The sequence below is a fragment of the Physeter macrocephalus genome, chromosome 6 (genome assembly GCF_002837175.3).
Source record: "Physeter macrocephalus isolate SW-GA chromosome 6, ASM283717v5, whole genome shotgun sequence".
Taxonomy (NCBI): domain Eukaryota; kingdom Metazoa; phylum Chordata; class Mammalia; order Artiodactyla; family Physeteridae; genus Physeter; species Physeter macrocephalus.
In genome coordinates this window covers 32748442-32767929 of record NC_041219.1, presented here as the reverse complement: position 1 = coordinate 32767929, position 19488 = coordinate 32748442, and the positions used below count along the sequence as shown (strand labels likewise).

The 19488-nt window shown below is 36.5% G+C and overlaps 1 protein-coding gene across 6 annotated transcripts in view; it reads left to right on the top strand.

The window, feature by feature from the left end:
- Positions 1-19488, top strand: part of ANKS1B (ankyrin repeat and sterile alpha motif domain containing 1B) — a 1202038-nt gene that overhangs the window by 437433 nt on the left and 745117 nt on the right. For all 6 annotated transcript variants that reach the window (XM_024127226.1, XM_024127225.1, XM_024127224.1 and 3 more), the window contains exon 10: positions 2079-2244. In XM_024127226.1, coding sequence (XP_023982994.1) covers positions 2079-2244 — 166 coding nt within the window. The remainder of the gene's footprint in view (positions 1-2078; positions 2245-19488) is intronic.

The following is a 19488-nucleotide window of genomic DNA, read 5'->3' as shown; positions in this document are numbered from 1 at the left end:
CATTTTAAAAATATTTATCTTTGCCTGTTATTTTATTTTATTTTTTAATTTATTTATTTACTTTGGCTGCATTGGGTCTTCGTTGCTGCGTGTGGGCTTTCTCTAGTTGCGGCGAGCAGGGGCTGCTCTTTGTTGCAGTGCAGGGGCTGGGCTTCTCATTGCAGGGGCTTCTCTTGTTGCGGAGCATAGGCTCTAGGCGCGCGGGCTTCAGTAGTTGTGGCACGCGGACTCTAGAGCACAGGCTCAGTAGCTGTGGCACGTGGGCTTAGTTACTTCGCGGCATGTGGGATCTTCCTGGACCAGGGCTCGAACCCGTGTCCCCTGCATTGGCAGGTGGATTCTTAACAACTGCACCACCAGGGAAGCCCTGTCAATGCGTTTTTATTTTAGAAGATAAGCAATATTGTTAATTCACAGAAAATTATTTTTTGTGTTGGCCCAAATTTGCCCTCCTTGACTAATAAACATTGTTCTACCTTTAAGAACTTTAGAATAAATCTACCACAACAACTTATCCCCTTCCCCACTTTGTGGGATAGCTCTTGAGGGACAGACTTTCAAATATGTTGAGAAAACTATTATGCAGCTGTAAGGCTTCTCTGGGATAGAACACTGCAGTTCTTTTCATCATTTCTTCTGTGACATGGTTTTAAAATCACATACCATCCTGATTGCTTTCCTCTGGATGCTTTCAACGTTGTCACCCTTTGTTGTTAAAAATAAGTTACTCCCAATTTCCTATTTTCAATAGAGTAGAGTGAACATAATTGACTCTTTGATGTGTGAGGGTCTGGTATAGTCTGAAAGCAATTACACTGACCTTGAATACTTATTCTACTATACTGTAAGTATCATTATAGAAAAAAATAGGAGCTTGTACTAAATCTTTACCAACCCTTGGATATATCTTAGAAGATTTTTTGAAAGTGAGTTAATTTTCCTTCTTAGTTGTCTTTTTCTTTTGATAGTGAAGTATGGTTTATTAAGATAACAAATATCAAAAGTAAAACATGATTAATTGTGAAATTCATCATGCATATAATCTGTTTTTCTTCTCTAGTAAACTGTGAACTTTCTGAGGGCAAGGATTATGTCTTATTTGTTTTTTTAAATCTCCAGCAGTTAGCACAGTCCTAGATGTATATGATCGATGCCCAGTAAATATTTGCTGACCATTAATGCCTTATATAAGAAATAAAGATCTTGTAAAATGAAACAAATTCCAGTTTTTAGAATATATTGAAGAATCAGTAATATAGAATTGGACCTTAATTTTATCCTAACCTGAAAAGAGTAACCTTAGTATATTAGTTAGCAGTATTCACCAAGGAAGTGTGTTGGGTGGGAACGCATTTACTTCTAAGTGACTGAAAACCCAATTAGCAATGACTCAAACAATAAGAACTTTAATATTTGCTTAAGAAGCCTGAAGAAACTGGTCCTGGAGCTATTTGAGCAGCTCAGTGATACCATCTAGGTCCCAGGCTTTTTTGCCCTTCTGTTGCCATTCTTGGCCTGTTAGCTTTTTGAGGTAAGAGGCTTACTGCCTGTGGTTACAACATGCCTGCCCCCTCCAGACATCAAGGCTGCACGCAGAGAGAGGAAACCAAGGAAGGCCAAGGCTCTTAAAAAGCCTCTTTACATGTCTTTTCTTTGAAGAAAAATATTTTTCCAGAAGCCTCCCAGCAAATTTCCCCTTATATCTAACTGGCCAAAACCTGAGTCATATCTCTAGGAAGCAAGCAAAGGAGTAAAGTTGTGGGAATGACTGTGGATTAGTTAAACAACAGCTTATGCCACAAGTAGAAAATACACATATATTACAAAAAGATCCCATGACAGGAGATCAGGACCTCCCCTGATAACGTCAGGGGAGCCAAATTATAAAGACCCATCTAAAAAGATCACTGATAATATTGGGGTTACACTGTTGCATAACTTATTCAAACAGATGAACCATCACCTGTCAATCACTTTTAGAAGAACTGACGAACCTTGTTATTTTTTCTAGTTTTTATAAATTAAACAGGCTGTGTCTTTATCACAAAGCTATTTTTATTTTTTCTCCTTCCTTTCAGGAGTCCTATCCAAAGAAGAGGAATTACACTATGGAAATTGTACCATCTGCTTCTCTGGATACATTTCCTTCAGAAAATGAGAACTTTCTATGTGATCTCATGGACACAGCAGTTACAAAGAAACCTTGCTCCTTAGAAATTGCAAGGGCCCCTTCTCCAAGAACTGGTAATATTTCTTACTGACATTTGGACCAATTCAATTTATATGCCTGCATATGTGAAGATGTGTCATTAATATTTAGATTTCCCACAATATTTAAAAAATGAAAGTGCCCCAATATAGTCACAATGATTTTTACTTTTATTTTTTTGCATTTTGAAGTGAGTCCAGGTAAGTTAGAGCATTTTTGATGTGAAGTCTCTTAACTTCTTGGCAAGACCCTCATGGAGATGGTTCTGTCATGGTGAAGACACTGAAACCTTTTAATAGTGAAAAACCTTCTAGGTCAGATACAAAACTTTGGGTCCTTTAGAGTTCATAGCAAATTTGGTAGCAAGAGTCTTTCAATATACTTTCCTGCATCGTATCTGCTTACAGGTTATCAAAGCATACTCAGCTACTTTGTGTATTTTATCTCTTTTGTGGTATTTTCAGATCCATTGTTTTATTTTTTGCATTATAAACTGGTGAGCAAGGCAAACAAATATTATGCCTATTTTACTGATAAGGAGATTGGAGCTAAGTGTCTTATTTAAGGTCTGTACATTGGGGGGCCTTTGCTTGAACATGAGTTTTTGACTGCCATCATGTTTGCGTTCTGTTCCTTTGCCACTGCCTCTAAGAAAGAATGCACAGTAGTTAACATGAAAGCTAATGAGGGAGGAAAGCTTCAAGTGGGTGGTCAGCATATTCAAAGCTGCAAAGAAGTTGTAGGAGAAGTTCTGAGGGGAGGCTTTTTTTTTTTTTTTTTGGTTTGATAATCCAATTGCTGCCTATCTTTGAATAGTAAGTTTAAGAAGTGATGTGATAAGACCAGATTTCTAGAAGTTAACAGTGAGACACTCGGAAATGCAAAATAAGGAAATGGGAGTGGAGAATACAGGTTACCCTTTGAAGAGGATTAGAAGAGATATGATGCTAACATGAAAAGAAAGTGGTACGAAGGAGGAATGGATAGTTTATTTTAGGATAAGTAAGACTTGGTCAGGTTTACAAGTTGGAGGAATTTGCTGGTGGAGAGCAAGAGATTGAAGACAAAGAGTGAAAAGAGAGAATTGAATAGGTAGAAATTAAGACTGAGCTAGTCTAAGAAAACACAGGCATTGCTTCTCTCAGAGAGAAGAGAAGATAGAGCATTATGAATACAAAGAAAATAGTACTTCCATATGGGTTCAATTTCTGAGTACTGTAAAAGGTTATTGACTGAAAAGAAGAGCTAGATGTTGAGAAGGGTTAAAGTAAAATTCAGAAATACCATTTTAAGTAATAGGCTATGGTATTTTATAGAAGTGAACAAGTTGATTTTTGAGAAGCATTGAGGCCAGCGTGTTGTATGAATCATAAGCATGCAGAAAGAATATTTTAGGATGAGGTAAGAGCATAATCATGAAAATAGTTAAAGTTTATTGAGCATTTACTGTGTGCCAGATACTATTATAAGTGCTTTATATACATTATTTCACATAATTCTTACAATGCTGTAAGGTAATAATGCCATTATTCCCAATTTACAGTGAGGAAAGTGAGGCACCGAAATATTAGGTAACCTTCCAAGGTTACATGTTAACAGCGGATGGTTCTGGGACTTGAACTTGTGTTGTCCACTTGTACTCTTAAACACTCTGTTAGTTATGCTGCTGCATTATATTAGGAGATAAAGTGGAATAGAAAGTGTGAACCAAGTACTGAAATCCTCAAGAAATGTGGAGGTATGCCTGGAAGTCCACATATGATAACAATAAAATCAGAAAATGTATGTTATAATAGGATAGCATAATCATCAGATGAGCAGCAGATTTCGGATGAAGGTAGAATAGTGAGTGATTCAGAAGCAATCATGGAGAGTGAAGACAGTGCTGAGAGATGATAAGAATGAGAGTTGAATGAAAGATCTTCTGTAGGAGAGGTCACAGGGGAAAATAGTGGGGAAATCAGGGGCAAAGCTCAGTTAATGTAGGAAAATGGACAGTATATATGTATGAAAATTTAAAAGAGCCTTAATTAGGGAATGGGGGTAAGGGTGTTAAGTTAGGGCTGGTGGAAGCAGGAATGAAAGCATTGTGTATTCATTAAACAAAAACGAATTGAGTTCCTTCACATGCCAGGCATTGCTTTGCATGCTGAGGATACAGGGATGAAAAAGGCATGTACCCAGGTAACAAGACTAATAGGCTTAGAAAAACTCTCCTGCTGAAAACCAATAAACGTGCTGGATAAAAATACAGAAAAGGAAAACTTAAAAGCATCAAAAAGGTGACAGAAAGATTATGTAACGCAAATAACATTTAAATTAGGAACTTCTTTTTATCAGTATATTAATAAGAAATAATCAGGCAGTACATTGGTGAATGTGGGAAGCCAGTGGAGCATTAAAGCCACTTTTGTCCTGAGGGAATTTGCTGAACCTGCTGTTGAACTTTGGTGCTCAAGTCCTATGGGTTTGTGTGCAGAAAACAAATCTCTGTGCCTGCTCAGCATGAGGATTCTAATAGGAAATCCTTCCTCCATAGAGCTAGGAGTACAGGGGCTACACCCTCACAGTAATCAGAAATAGTCCTGCCTCATAACCTTCATTCTAAGGAGACTGCAAGGTCTGAAAAGATGATTTGTTGTGAGCAGAACAAGGGGAGAAATTCCTGAGGAGTTGTAACCATGAGCTGGTCCTCACACAGGTTTCCACCCCAAACGTATCATCCATATGGTCTAAAAAACATCAGTCCATGAATTTAGTTTAAAGTAATACCCTCAGTCATCAAGCAGAAGCAAATGTAAACGTCTAGAGAGGAATGTATTATCTTCCTAGGCCCCAAATAATTTCTTTAAATACTTTTGCAATTAAAATGATCAGTTTACAAAGATTAAGCCTAAAAGAAAAAGATCCCCAAACAAGAATAAACAGAAATAAGAACGAACAGATACACATCTGAAAGACTTCAAATACTGGAATTATCAGATACAGACTATAAAATGACCATGCTATTATAAATAAAAGATAAGCTTGAAGGTATTTTGAGGAATATAAGATGGCAGATATCTTTGCCGTCATTTTTGGAAAATATAATCCTCCACAGTCTGCCCTCTGGTCACAGTGATTTATATCCTTTTCCTTTGCAAATTACACTGATTTTTTTCCTTCAAGATTCCCAAACATCAGCCCATTACTGCATGAACTCCCAGACTAGGTTCAGGTATTTGTGAGTCACCCTGGTGCAGTTCTTATGGTATAGGTCCTTGACTACCTTTGCTCTTGGCAATGGTGACCTGTGAACTAAAGAGACAAGTTACCAGTCTCCTGTCCTATAACATATAAGAGTGGGAAAGGCATAGGAAAACCACAATTGACACTCCCATTCAAACACAGGGAAAATAGGGCATACAGCCATCACTAGTCTGTGGGAATTCTGAATCTAATCAAGCACAGTTACTTGATTAAGGCTTAGTACAATGGAGTAGTAATTGTTTTCTGTGGCTCTTGGTTCCACCCTCCAAGTCATTCTTCTTTTTCCATAAAAAGTAACCCATGTTTACAGCTGAGTGAGTATCTTTCTCACTTGCTTACTGTCTATAGAAGATTAGGGGTCAAAAGACCTCTTTTCATTTTTTATTATCTCTTTTCATTTTATATTACAGAGGTAATCTACTTGATCTACTTTCTTTTAAAACTTTGTGGACTTTCTGTGTTTCAATTTATACTTCATTAGACAAAAGCTTATATTTCAGATAAGTTTTCCTCTGCCTTGTGCTCCTTATAAGAATTCTGTGAGACAATGTCCTTGAGGTTCGTAGGAACCCTGTTATTAAACAAGGAGGATCTATGAGGCATGCCCTTAAATCCTTAGACGGTCTTTTGTCTGGCTTAAAGTTTCTACGTGGCACTACCTGAGATCTTTCTTAGGTCTTAACATATGATCTTGTGTCTCACCCACATTTGGTCATTGGCCTTATTTATTTGAGGATTGTTTGCCGTTTGGAGCAGCTAGAAATGAGAAACCAGTTTTGTTTTTGTACCCAGAAATTTCTGGCCTCTTTGTATTTAGTGGGTCATTCTTTAGTTCCTCTCTCTACTGGCATGTTATCGTGGGCAGCCAGATGAAGCTGGGTTGACTTTAAATATTCTGCCTGGAAATCTCTTTAGCTAGATCATAGAGTTCATTTGGTTCAATTTCTTTTCTCAGTGTTATTGCAGAAGTCAATGTTGCCAAACTTTCCTCTGCTTTACTATAAATGACTCCCTGCCATTAGGTTCCAATTATTACATTTGCTGTCCTATTTAAGCCTTCAACAACAGCTTTCTGTTAGCTTTTTAGACTTCCACGAATCCTCTCCTTGGCCTTTAGCCTTTCACAAGCACTCATTTTGAGGCTCTTCCAGCTTTTGCCTGCTGCCTCATTCACAAAATTAGTGCCATGTATTTTAAATTTTTATTGTGGCAGCACCCTGTTTTCAAGTATTAGAATCTGTTCTGCTTATTGATTGCTATATAACAAACCACCTCAACACTTAATGTTTGAGCATTTATTTTGCTTATAAATCTGCATTTTGGGAAGGGCTTGGCAGGGATAGCGTCTTTCTGCCCCAAGTGGTATCAACTGGGGCAACTTGACTGGGGGCTGGAGGATCTATTCTCAAGACAGATCCTTACTCATATGGCTGGAATGGCCTACTTGGACTTCAGCATGGTATGTAAAAGTGTTCCAAGAGCAAGTATCCTAAGAGAATGAGGCAGAAGCTATGTTACTTCTTATAACTTAGCTTCAGAAGGCAATATCACTTCCATTGTAGACAAGAGCCTTCATATATTTAACTGGAGGGAATTTAATTCCCCTACCCCTTTATGGAAAAGTGTTATTGAAGTCATATCATAACAAGATATTCTTACAGATACATTTGGAAAATACAAACTTCAACAATGCCTGCGTTGTTTGTTGTTATTGTTGTTTTCTAAGTGGGATGAGAGTTAATTTGCATGGGTACATAATTTTCCCCAATTGTGTTCAATCATTTGGATTCAGTATAAAAGAAACCAATCTGCTCAGCTGACCCAGGCTTAATTTATAATGATTGGTGGTCTTTGCACTTTGGACTGTGATTGTGAATTCTAGGGGTGAGGGAGTCCAGAATTTAAAATGGAAGAATTTTTTTTTAATGATAGGAATACGGATGAATATGAGAGTCAGAGCAGTTTCTGTTCCAGTTCTAGATGGAACCTTATCAAGTGAACCTCACAAAATTCCCCTCCATAAACAACATAGCAGGTAGAAGGGAGCATCAGTATAACTGTCATCTGGCTGGATGAGGAAACAGTTCACGTCTTTTCCTTCTGTTGATTCCATTAACCTGTACCTTAGGTTTTGCCTGGATCCAGTTACTTCCAAGTCTCTCATTCTGCTATGCTTAGCTTTGCCTTCTTAGGACCAACTAATTAAGCTCATGAACTTAGGGGAAGTTACGGACTTCTCTTAGAGTTACTGATGTTTTCTCTTTGTTACTAAGTCCCTTATTATCTAAAGGTAGGACTTCTAGAAGAGGAGACCTCTGTTGATGCACATGAGTCATTTGGAGGCCCTCAGATTGAACTGGGTAGGTAACTACCCTACAGTTCCTCACTTAATAAACATTTATTGAGTGCCTCTGGTGTTCTAGGTCTCATGCTGCATGTTGCAGAAGAAACAGAGTGAAAGGTAAAAGTCCTGATATTTAGGAGCTTAGAATGTGTTAAAATTAAGGGTAATAAGTTCAATGAGAGAGGTGAGCATAAGGTGTTCCAGGAGAGTAGAAGAGGAGGTAGTGCCTGATCTGAGCCTCAAAGAAGGAAGAGTTAGATGAATGAATGGGAAATATATGGCTCTCTAGGCCAGGAAATAGTGTGTACAGAGATTCAGATGTGTGGAAGAACATACTGCATTCACAGACTATGCCCAATATAGCATGGTTAGAGCATAGAATGAGACTAGGGAAAAATGCATAAAAAAAGAAGTGACATGCTGAAGGTTGGATAGCAGAGTCAAACCACTGACAGACTTTAAGGAGGGACATGATAGATTTTTGTGTTTTAGAACGATCTCTCAGGAAGCAGTGTGGGGGATAGATTGAACAAAGATGAGGCTAGAGGCAGGAGGATTAATTAGGAGATCAATGTGCAGTCTCAGCAGAAAATGATGATGGCCAGGAGAAAGGCAATGCCAATGAAGAGGGGGAAGCGGGAGCAGAGCTGAGAGGTATGTAGGAGTGAAGCTCACCCCTTCCCCCCGTGGGATTCTGCCATTTGGAAAATAGTAGCCAAGGGAACTAAAGAATTATATCTTAGGGTATGTATTCTACAGTTTTTGGTTAACTGTGCTGGATAACTTGGCTCAGTTTTACAGACAAAATGAGGATTTCTACACATACAGGAACTGCATTCTGAAGCTTTCCCTGGAGAGAAAGAAAGACAGTGAGGAATAGAGAGAGACAAAGATAGAGATGGAGAGAGTGGAGGGAGGGATGACCATTTCTTTAGAGGGACGGTGATGACTTGATTTGTGTCCTCATCCCCCCCACCAAAAAGGTGTATTGGAACCCCTAGTACTCCTAGTACCTCAGAATGTGACCTTATTTGGAGAATTGGAGACAAGGTCTTTATAGAGATCATCAAGTTAAAATGAAGTCTTTAGGTGGGCCCTAATCCAAAATGACCCATAAAAAAGAAGACACAGAGACGTGCAAAGAGGGAAGACAATGTGAAGAGACATGGGGAGAAGATGGCCATGTACAAGCCAAGGAGCGAGGCCTGGAACAGGTCCTTTCTTCACAACCCTCAGGAAGAACTAGTTCTGCCAACACCTTGATTTTGGACTTCCAGCCTCTAGAACTGTGAGAAAATACATTTCTGTTGTTTTAAACACCAGGTTAGTAGCAGCCTGAAGAAAGAAATACAGGGGCTGTAACTGAGCACACAAACTCAATACCTAGATGGGAGAGGTGAATTAGGGTGTTGGGGTCTACAGGGGCAGGTCGTGCCCGGGCCTGCTTGTCTCAGAGGCTGTGCAGCCTGAGGGTCTTGGCTGTAACTGCCATTGTCATTCATGGGTATGGAATATGTATTTTCCTCAGAAAATCAGTTAAGTATGGCTGTTAGTTCCCTCTCTGTGGTCTCTTTTACTTATTAACTAGATGAGCTAGTACAAAACAGGTCTCATCCTGACCACAAGAAAAAATTTTTTATCATATCAACTGGTTTAATTTAAATATGAAAGCAACTTATTAGTAAATCTATATTCAACAAGATTTTACAATTCAACCAGAAAATGAAGTATACTCACTGCAAGGAGCATTTTACTCATGCCTCAATGACTACAGATTTATATGGAATAAAGAATAATATTGCTCTAGTACTAGGCTCATTAAATAAAGATGAACAGGAATCCAGTCCTTGCTTGGTAAATTTTCTAAGACTTATGTTTACTCAGTCAGTATTGAATCATATTTATTTCCCTTATTGCATCGAGCAAAGGACCTTACATAATCGTAGTGGTGACTCAGTTACATAAATGAATGAATGAATCATTAAATGAGTGAATGAATGAATGAATATCACCCTTAAAATAAAATGGCTATGATAGCAGAAAAATCCCTTATGAAATAGTCAGGTGCCATCAAAGATAATGTTTTCTTATCTGCCTTTCATTTACACAGGGGAATTTTTCCATTTTATGGTTACTAGGCAACCTGTTATTTTGAATCACTTAGTACGGGCTTTGCTAATAAATCCATTTTGATTAATGAGCAATTTACAACAACACCAGTGAAGACTGTTCCAATCCTGTTGGGTAAGAATAAATGATCTCTGATAAAAAGGACACAATCAATAGTACCATGCCAGGATAGTGTGGGTCTCGGTTACCTTTATTCAATTTGCTAATGTGCTCACTGAACTATGGTCAACCTGAAACGAAAATGTCATGTGGTGAACAATCCTCCACACCTCACTACACCTCCCCCAGTATCCTGAAATAGGTAGTAGTGTGAGGGTGGTTCTGTAACTTATTTATACCAAAATATTTTTTGAAATGGTGGAGCTTTCTTAATTCTAATGCCAAATTTTTGAAATTAAAAGAATTCAGACTGGACTAGGGCTAATGTTTATCTCTGCTAAGCAAGTGGATAGTGTCAACATGAGTTCTGTGGGTATGTTTAACTCATTTAAGAGAGCAAACTATTTTTAAGCCCCTTGAAAGCATTCTTTAACATACAAACAACTGGCCTTGCTGTTAAGAACCATTTTTATCAAACAGCGATTATTTATTTGCCATTGGCTCTGTGCTGTCTTAGCCATTTATTAAGGCAGATCTCTGTGTGGTAAATTTGTAACCCAGTGTTAGTTTATAGAAGGGCAAAGAGAGAAAACTAGGGCAGCAGTACCTGCAGTGAAATCCTGGTAAATTAACCATTTTTTCATCCATATGGACAGTTAACTAATTTGAAAATGTAGTCATCTCAGTTTGATCAAATTGGGGGAAGTTTGTTGTATTTGGAAAACAGCATCCTAAACAAAAAGAACATTATCCCTTTTTTTCCTCAGATCAATTTTACTTGTTCTATACATGAATAACATGAATCATAGACTCATAAGATTTCTAAAAATACAATGAACTCTTATTAAAGTGATTATGTGGGGGACATAAGCTTTTTCTGATGTCATATATGGTATCCTATGGAACAGAGATTCTCTACAGTGTCAGAATATATATAATAATGAGGTAAACATTCATTAATTCATAAATTCATGCTCACCAAATTCAAGCAGGCCCTCCACACTACATCAGTCCACTCTTCCTTTACTCTCCTCAAACCTCAGATACTTTATCCTACCTTGTCTCTTACTCTCAGCAGATGACCTCATATTTTAATTAATAAAGAAAATTGGAGCAACAAGGACCTACTGTATGGCACAGGGACTGTATTCAGTATCTTGTAATAGCCTATAATGGAAAAGAATATGAAAAAGAATATATTTATGCATATATATATATGCATAACTGAATCACTTTGCTATACACCTGCATCTAACACAACATTGTAAATTAACTAAACTTCAAAAAAAATGGTTTAAAAAAAAAAGAAAATCAGAGCCATCAGGTGGAAGTGTAACATCCTCCACCAAGTCTACAAGTACAACTGCCCCTGCACCCTTCTCCTGCCTATTCCTCCTGTTAAAATAGAGGGTATTTTTCTCATGCTATGTATGGAAGGTCAGCTCCAACCTCTGTGCTCCATGTCTCTGCCTTCCCGGGAATTTGACCCTTTCATTCACTCCTTCTCTCTCCTGTGTTTTTTGTTGTTGTTTTTTAAAAATTTTATTTATTTATTTATTTTTGGCTGCATTGGGTCTTCGTTGCTGCGCGCGGGCTTTCTCTAGTTGCGGCAAGCAGGGGCTACTCTTCGTTGTGGTGTGCAGGCTTCTCATTGTGGTGGCTTCTCACGTTGCAGAGCAATGGCTCTAGGCATGCGGGCTTCAGTAGCTGTGGCACGCGGGCTCAGTAGTTGTGGCTCGTGGTCTCTAGAGTGCAGGCTCAGTTGTTGTGGCGCACAGGCTTAGTTGCTCCGCGGCATGTGGGATCTTCCCGGACCAGGGCTTGAACCTGTGTCCCCTCCATTGGCAGGCAGGTTCTTAACCACTGCGCCGCCAGGGAAGCCCTCCTGTGTTTTTAATTGTCCTTCTTCCCTGGGCTATGCACAGTAACATTTAAATCTGTTTAAGTCTTTTTCATTTGAAAAACAATAACGAACAACAGAAACAACTAATAATGAAAGTGACAAATAAAGAACTAAAAACTTCCCTGATCCCACTTGATTCCTCAGCTGCTATTCTTTTCTCTATCCCCTTCACATTCTTAGTATGTTCATTTTCTTCCTTAACCTTTCACTTCTCAGCCCACCTTGTCTGGTTTCCAGTCCTCACTGCTCTGTTGAAAGGTGCTTTCTAGGAGGCCAGTGCCTCATCCATTAGGCTACTGGGGCTGACGAAAGGTGCTTTCTAAAGGTACCAATGACCTTGATGTCACAAAATCTGAAGGACATGTCTCAAACCTCATTTCTCTTAACCTCTCAGCAGCATTTCACAGGTTAGTGACACCTCCATCTTGAGATCTTTTCTTCCCTTTGCTGTTCAAGGGAGATTTTCATCTTATTATGCTGTTCTCTCTATATATAGACAGCCGATATTTTTCTGCAAGGTTCTAAAAGTTGAGAGTTCCTCAAGGCTCAAAGTCCTCCCTTTTCTATTTACTTTTCCCTCTTCCTAAGTGATCTCATCCATAGTATGACTTCTGTTACAATCAACATGCTGAAGACTCCCAACTATTTCTCTCTGGTCTAGACCACTTCCTCTCAATTCCAGCCTCATCCATCCATCCATTCATCCATCTGTCCATCTATTGAATGTCTCCACTTATATGTCTCAAAAATACCTTGACCCCAAAATTACACTTATGTCTTTCCCTCCAAACTTGCTCTTCATGCAGGGTTCCTTCTCTTAGTGAATGACTTAATCATTCATCTGATTGCAGAAGCCCGAGTGTCATTCTTTCCATCTCCATCTTCGTTAGCTTCCATATTCAATCAATCACCAAGTCTTGTGGTTTTTAACTGGAATAGGTTGTAGGGTGAGGGTAATTCTGTAACTTACTATTGATCCCTAACTACTTCTCAAATCTATCTGCTTCTCTTAATCTCTACCATCACCAATTACTCTTCTGGATTATTATTATTATTATTTTATTTATTTATTATTTTTTTTTTTGCGGTACGCGGGCCTCTCACTGTTGTGGCCTCTCCCGTTGCGGAGCACAGGCTCCGGACGCGCAGGCTCAGCGGCCATGGCTCACGGGCCTAGCCGCTCCGCGGCATGTGGGATCTTCCTGGACCGGGGCACTAACCCGTGTCCTCTGCATCGGCAGGCGGACTCTCAACCACTGCGCCACCAGGGAAGCCCCTGGATTATTTTAATAATAAAATATTATTTGCCTATTTGCCTTCCTTGAATTTATTATTCATGTTGCAGCCAAATCTGAGTGTATCACTCCTCTCTTAGTGACATGCCACTGCTCTTAGAAAGATGACCCAAATCCCTAGTAAGGTTCGAAAGGCCCTGAATAAGGTGATTTTTTTTTTTTCCTTTTCATTTCACACAATGTCCTCATGTCACACCAGTCTCTACCTTTCCAACTGTCCCTCTTTAGTTCCTTTTAGTTCTTTAATAGGGGCAGCTCCTTTCTATCTGTGGGCCTTCACATGCCTGAAGAAATGTCTGTTTCTACTGTCCCTTTTCCTTCTCCTTCTCCCAAGTAAATAACTTGTATTATTATTCAGGGAAACCACCTTTGTGGGAACCCACACATACCTGTGCCCCAGACTAAGTATGTATATGGATGCCTCTGTTTTCTAATTTATAAGCACCTTCTAATTTTATTTTCCTTTAGACCCCTTAGTTTTGATTGAGATTATGTAATTATTTGGGGGTTACTTATTGTAATATCTGTTTTTAGTTTTTTATCTCATAGAGTTCACAATCTTGCCTGTTCTCCAATTGCAACCATAGTTTCTAGCAAAATCGCTGCAACATAAAAGACACTCAGTAAATATTAATGAAAAAATAATAATAGCTAATGTTATTGACTACTTATTTTATGCATATTAACTTATTTAATCTTAAGCTATGTATGAAGTAAGTAGTTTTATCATTACTATTTTGCAGAAAGGGAAACAAGGCACAGAAAAGCTTGGAGCTTTCTAGAAAATGGCAGTGCTGGAATTTGCATACAGGATATTTTACTCTAGAGATCATATTCTTAGCTGCATTCACAATTAATTAATTAATTAGTTAAACACGTGATTTTGAGTTTTTTTTGTTTTTTTGATTTGCAGGATAAATCTTGAATTTTTCTTTTCAAACAAAATAGAAAGAGTTGGAAACTTGTTTAGTGGTTTGTGATAGAGCTATATTGTGCCCATCTGTGAAGTGGTACTGAGGAATGTTCTAATCAGTCTAAAATAAGTGGATGAATTGAGACAACCCCAAAGTCAAAACAAGTGAATGCTTAAGTAATAATGATAAAAGGATAAAATCATATATAACCATTAAAAATAACGTTTTCAAATAATATCTACTTATTCAAATTTTTTAAATGGCACATAGTTGCCCCTGAATAAATAGCTGTTGAATGAATGAATGTATATTTACCATTTGATACAAATTTGGTTGCAAACTAATATTATGTGTATGTGCATGGAAAAAAAAAAGACCAGGAAGATATCATAGTCATTTTACTATCTCTAGATGCTAGGATAACATGTAATTTTAATTTTTTTCATACCTTTTTTTATTGTCCAGAATTTCTACAGTTAACACATACTGTTTTTATAATTAGAAAATTAAAAATAACTTAGTTCATCTAGAAAGTTACAGTAGCTAATGTCAAAACAATTCACACTTACCTAGTTAATGTTAAATGTGTAGGTGATTTCCATCTTTGAAGAAAGTTGAATAGACTAAGGATGGATACTGTCTATAAAATACTGAAACTTCCTTGCAATAAACCTTTATCTGTTAAAGATTGGTTTTTAACTTATGGTTTTGCTCATATTCAGAATATTTTAATTTAGATTATCTTGTTTGGTGGACTGGTTGAACACTTGACGAGTTATTCTCAATGCTTGTAAAAGAGAAAATATTATTATAGCTCATGGGAATTTACAGTTGTGCAATTTCAGTCCACTCATGATTAAGCTGTTATTTCATGGACTCCCTTATTAATGTTGTTCTGTTTAGCAGCTGCTACATATAGCATTAAGGTGGAAATAACATTACACTAAAATTATAGTCTTAAAGAAATCTTGTATAATGCTTGTAGTCTTATATTTAAAATCTTTTTTTTTTCTCCCTACACTGTCTAGACATGTCAGATTCATCTACTGGCAAGCTCACTGATTCATTTTATAGTCTTTTCCATAGAGGCTGTGTTATTAATGTAATACTACATTAAGACTACTAATTCTCTCTTTAGGTACTCCTACATTCTTAATTAAGTAACATTAGCAAAATTAACTGCCACCCAACTACAGTCACATTATACATTTAAAAAGTAACCATTTTACATTAATATATTTTATGCTAGATTTTATCCAATATTTTACATTTGTATTAGAATACATAAATCTAAGAAACTCATAATAGATTGTTTTGTTTTTCTGTTGGTCTCTCAGAAGTAATTTATAACAAATGGAAAAGACAGAAAAAGCTTCTTCTTTTGTATTACTTTTGGGTATTGACAGACTAAGTTTGAATAGTTAAGAAGAGTAGAGAATTAAAAGTAATTTTATTTAATCTCAGTCAAGAATTAATGCACTAAAAATTTCCAGATCTATCATTTCATTACATTTATCATCGTATCTCCTATTGCAGTAGAGGAAACTACATCAAAACAGATGAATAATTTGTTGAAAGAGATGAGAATTCACTGTGACTGTCAGCGTATTTATTATTCATAGCTCTTCCCCAGTGCTGCAAAGTACTGTTTAGAACTGTCTCTTTTCATAAGATTTATTCATTTATTCATTCATTTGTTCCACAACTATTTATTGAGGACTTACTATTTTCCAGGTCCTTAGGTGTATGAGACATGAAGAAAAAGAAAACATATTAGACATGAAATAATAGGAGAGGTTTTATCTATAATATATTGCTAAATAAAAGCTCAAAGCATTCTAGATACTGGGAGTCAAAAGGACTCAAATAGACCATTATTGCATCCAGAGTTATATATTTTACTGCCAGAGTTGGCCACATTCATTCTCTGTAGGAGATCCTATTCTGTTCTTTATACACAGAACCCAGAGAAGAAACTGCAGGTGCCATTTAATCACATAGGTTTTCTATGCTTTTAATTTCTATAGAACCATTCAATTCATTACCAAATAGTCACCTAGTGTCTCTCACCTGTGAATAAAGGAAATGAAATGAGAATAATGGAATGCTAAAAACTGTGCCACAAACAAGTCAGGAGAAGTGAACTAGCTAGCATTCCTTTCCATAGAAAATTGAAAAGTACTAAGCAGACATTGTCACAGGCAAGAATGAGGTTCCTGGATCATCATATCAGGTGAAGCATACTTTGATTACTGTAACCGAGTGTGGAAAAATGTGATTCGTCTAAATTCTGAGATATAGCAACACAGAAATTTTTCTGAATAGATAAGCTCATTTTGAATATCTTTTAACTAATTGTCTGCCTTAGGAAATCCTGTTGGATTGTTGTTATTTTTTAGTATAATATAAAAATTTTCAACATAGTCACTAATACAATGCTTACTTTTTCTTCTAGTAGCTTTTTAAAAATAAGTTTATGTTCTCATCATAAAATTAAATAAATTATTTTAGTAATTTTGTGCAAGAATAAAGTATTTTCCCCGAATCCTACCTATCAGAGCAACTAATGTTAACTTTCTGGTTTATTCCTTTCCCATTTTTTTTTGTTGTTGTTGCTGTGCACAGCTTTCCCATAATTGAGAATGAACATCTGGTATATATACATTTGTATTGTATTGATTTTTAAATCAATTATATGTTTTTCTGATCATATAAGTATAATATGACCTGTCAACTTGGCAGGATCTGTCAGATTTATTTTAAAGTGACCCTTCCCCAGTTTTCCAATGCATCAAAACAATGATGAAGGATAAAATTTATAATGAGAAAATTATAAATTTTGGCTGTGCTGAAAAACAAAGACAATATCTCCATGCTCAATCAGATCAGAAACACAAAATAGAAAGTGGAATCTAAATGGCAGACCAGCTGGTGACTGGGCCCAGAAATGGGAAGGGTCTGTAGGGAGATTGTATCCCTCAGGGTAATGGAATCTAAAAAATGCTTCACCTGAAGTGGGAGCCAGAAGTCAGGCCTACTGCTGAAGTGCAGCTAGGGTGTTAAATTTCCCCCAGAGAGTAAGAAAAGTACACTAAAGAACTAGAGAAACAAATACATTTAATGACTTTTGAATTTTTTTTTGTTTGTTAAAAGCATTTCCAGTAAAAATTTTAAGAGAAATCACTAAAAATTAGAAACATATTTTTATATCTTCCAAACCAATAATGGAAAATAAAAGAATAAAGGAATCTTTATTAATTATAAAGTCCCTAAATCTGGAAGAAATAAGTAAAGCAAAGAGTAACCCTGGTGAACCAAAAATACAAAATAGAAAATAATTAATGAAAGACAAAGATGATCATATTGGATGTAATTTTAAAAATCTTGCTATGTGTTTTTTACAGGAGTCAAATCTAAATGAAAATGATACAACTGGGGTTAAAAAAGCAAAAGATCAAGCAAAACCAACCTAAGGAAAGGCATTGAAGCAATATTATCAATCAAAATATAGTTGAAAGTTAAAAACAAAAGAGATAAAGAGAGGTACGGTATAACAACAAAAGGGTAAAACACAATACCAAGAAGGTTATAAAAGTTATAAATTTTTCACACACAGCCTTGCCTTGAAATATTAGAAGCCAAAATTGATAGGACTTTGAATAAAAACTGAAATTCACAATTTGTGTAAGATTTTAATATACCATATTTCAGAATATTGAAAAATGAAGAAACATAAGAATGTAGACTGTTGAATAATACAATTAACAAGCTTGATTTAATATCTAGAACTATTTACCCATCAATAGACAATACATATGTCTTCTCACGCCAACATAAACACTTAGAAAAATTGACCATTTACTAGGTCACAGAGGCAGTCTCAACACATCAGGGAATCAGGCCCCAATCTCAGATTATAGTGTAATGAAATTAGGAATCAACAATAAAAAATGTAAATCGTTATATTTGAAAAGTTTTTTTCCCCCTTTATTGGATGGCTTACAAATTATAAAAGAAATATATGCTTGTACTACTGAATTAAAGCCTATAATACAATACATAATTTTATAAAGGAATCCTAATCATTTCCCCCATTTTGCCTGATCTTATTGTTCCCACTTCCTAACCCACCTTCATTTAAACAATGCTAACAGCTCAGTCTATATCCTTTAACTGTCTCCTTACACATACTAGCATGGAAAAGCACAAATATGTATATACATATACATTTTGTCCATTTTTACCAAAATAGAATCATACATACCCATTAGTTTGCAACTTTCTTTTTTTCTTTTCTTTTTTTTAACATCTTTATTGGAGTATAATTGCTTTACAATGGTGTGTTAGTTTCTGCTTTATAACATAGTGAATCAGCTATACATATACATATATCCCCATATCTCCTCCCTCTTGCGTCTCCCTCCCACCCTCCCTATCTGACCCCTCTAGGTGGTCACAAAGCACCAAGCTGATCTCCCTGTGCTATGCAGCTGCTTCCCACTAGTTGTATATTATTGTAACCATTCATAGAGAGTGCAGTTGTCTGCAAGCAAACACTATATTTTCACTGTTAATCAGCTGTAGAAACTTGTAGGTCCTCTCCATGCAGTCATACAGTTTGAGAGGGCTAGGAGGCATGAGTTCCAGTAGACCAAGAAAGGCCTGGGGCTTTCCTAAGATGACCAGGGCTTCCCCATTCCCCTCACCTCATCTTCTTTTTCACCTTGTACTTTAATGTCTGGAGAAGTAAAGAAAAGAAAGAGAGACTGGAATATAGTATGTCACAAATTTCATGATGATGGCAACTGTAATTTGCCATGGCACAGCAAACTGAAAAAGCTGTTTGTTGTCTAAAAAAAAATGTAAAGATAAGTAAGTGTAAAATAATGAGGTACATTCAGCAAACACACAGTAAATTTGATAAGAAATTTGCCCTCAACATTCAAAGAATCTGTGGAAATTACTTGCTTAAAATCAAAACTAAATGTCCAACAAAACATCTTAAAACTATTTTTAGTAGGATCCAAGCATGTAATTTAAATTTATGTAATACCACTTTGACTTTCTGTTAATAATGCTGAGTCAGGGAACTTACTTAAACTGGGCAGACATAGTTTTGAAACTGAAAATATTTTATGTCAAATCAAATCAGTTCTTCTAAAAGTGATGAAACATTTTTGTCTATGTGGATATAAATATTAAAGGAAAATTATTGTTAAACTCAATTCAGTTATTTGAAAGATTTTAAATATGTTTAGAATAACTTGGTCATATGAATCTACTTCTTCCACTGTAATTTTATAAAATCTAAATACAGATCATATATTTCCAATGAAAGTTTACTG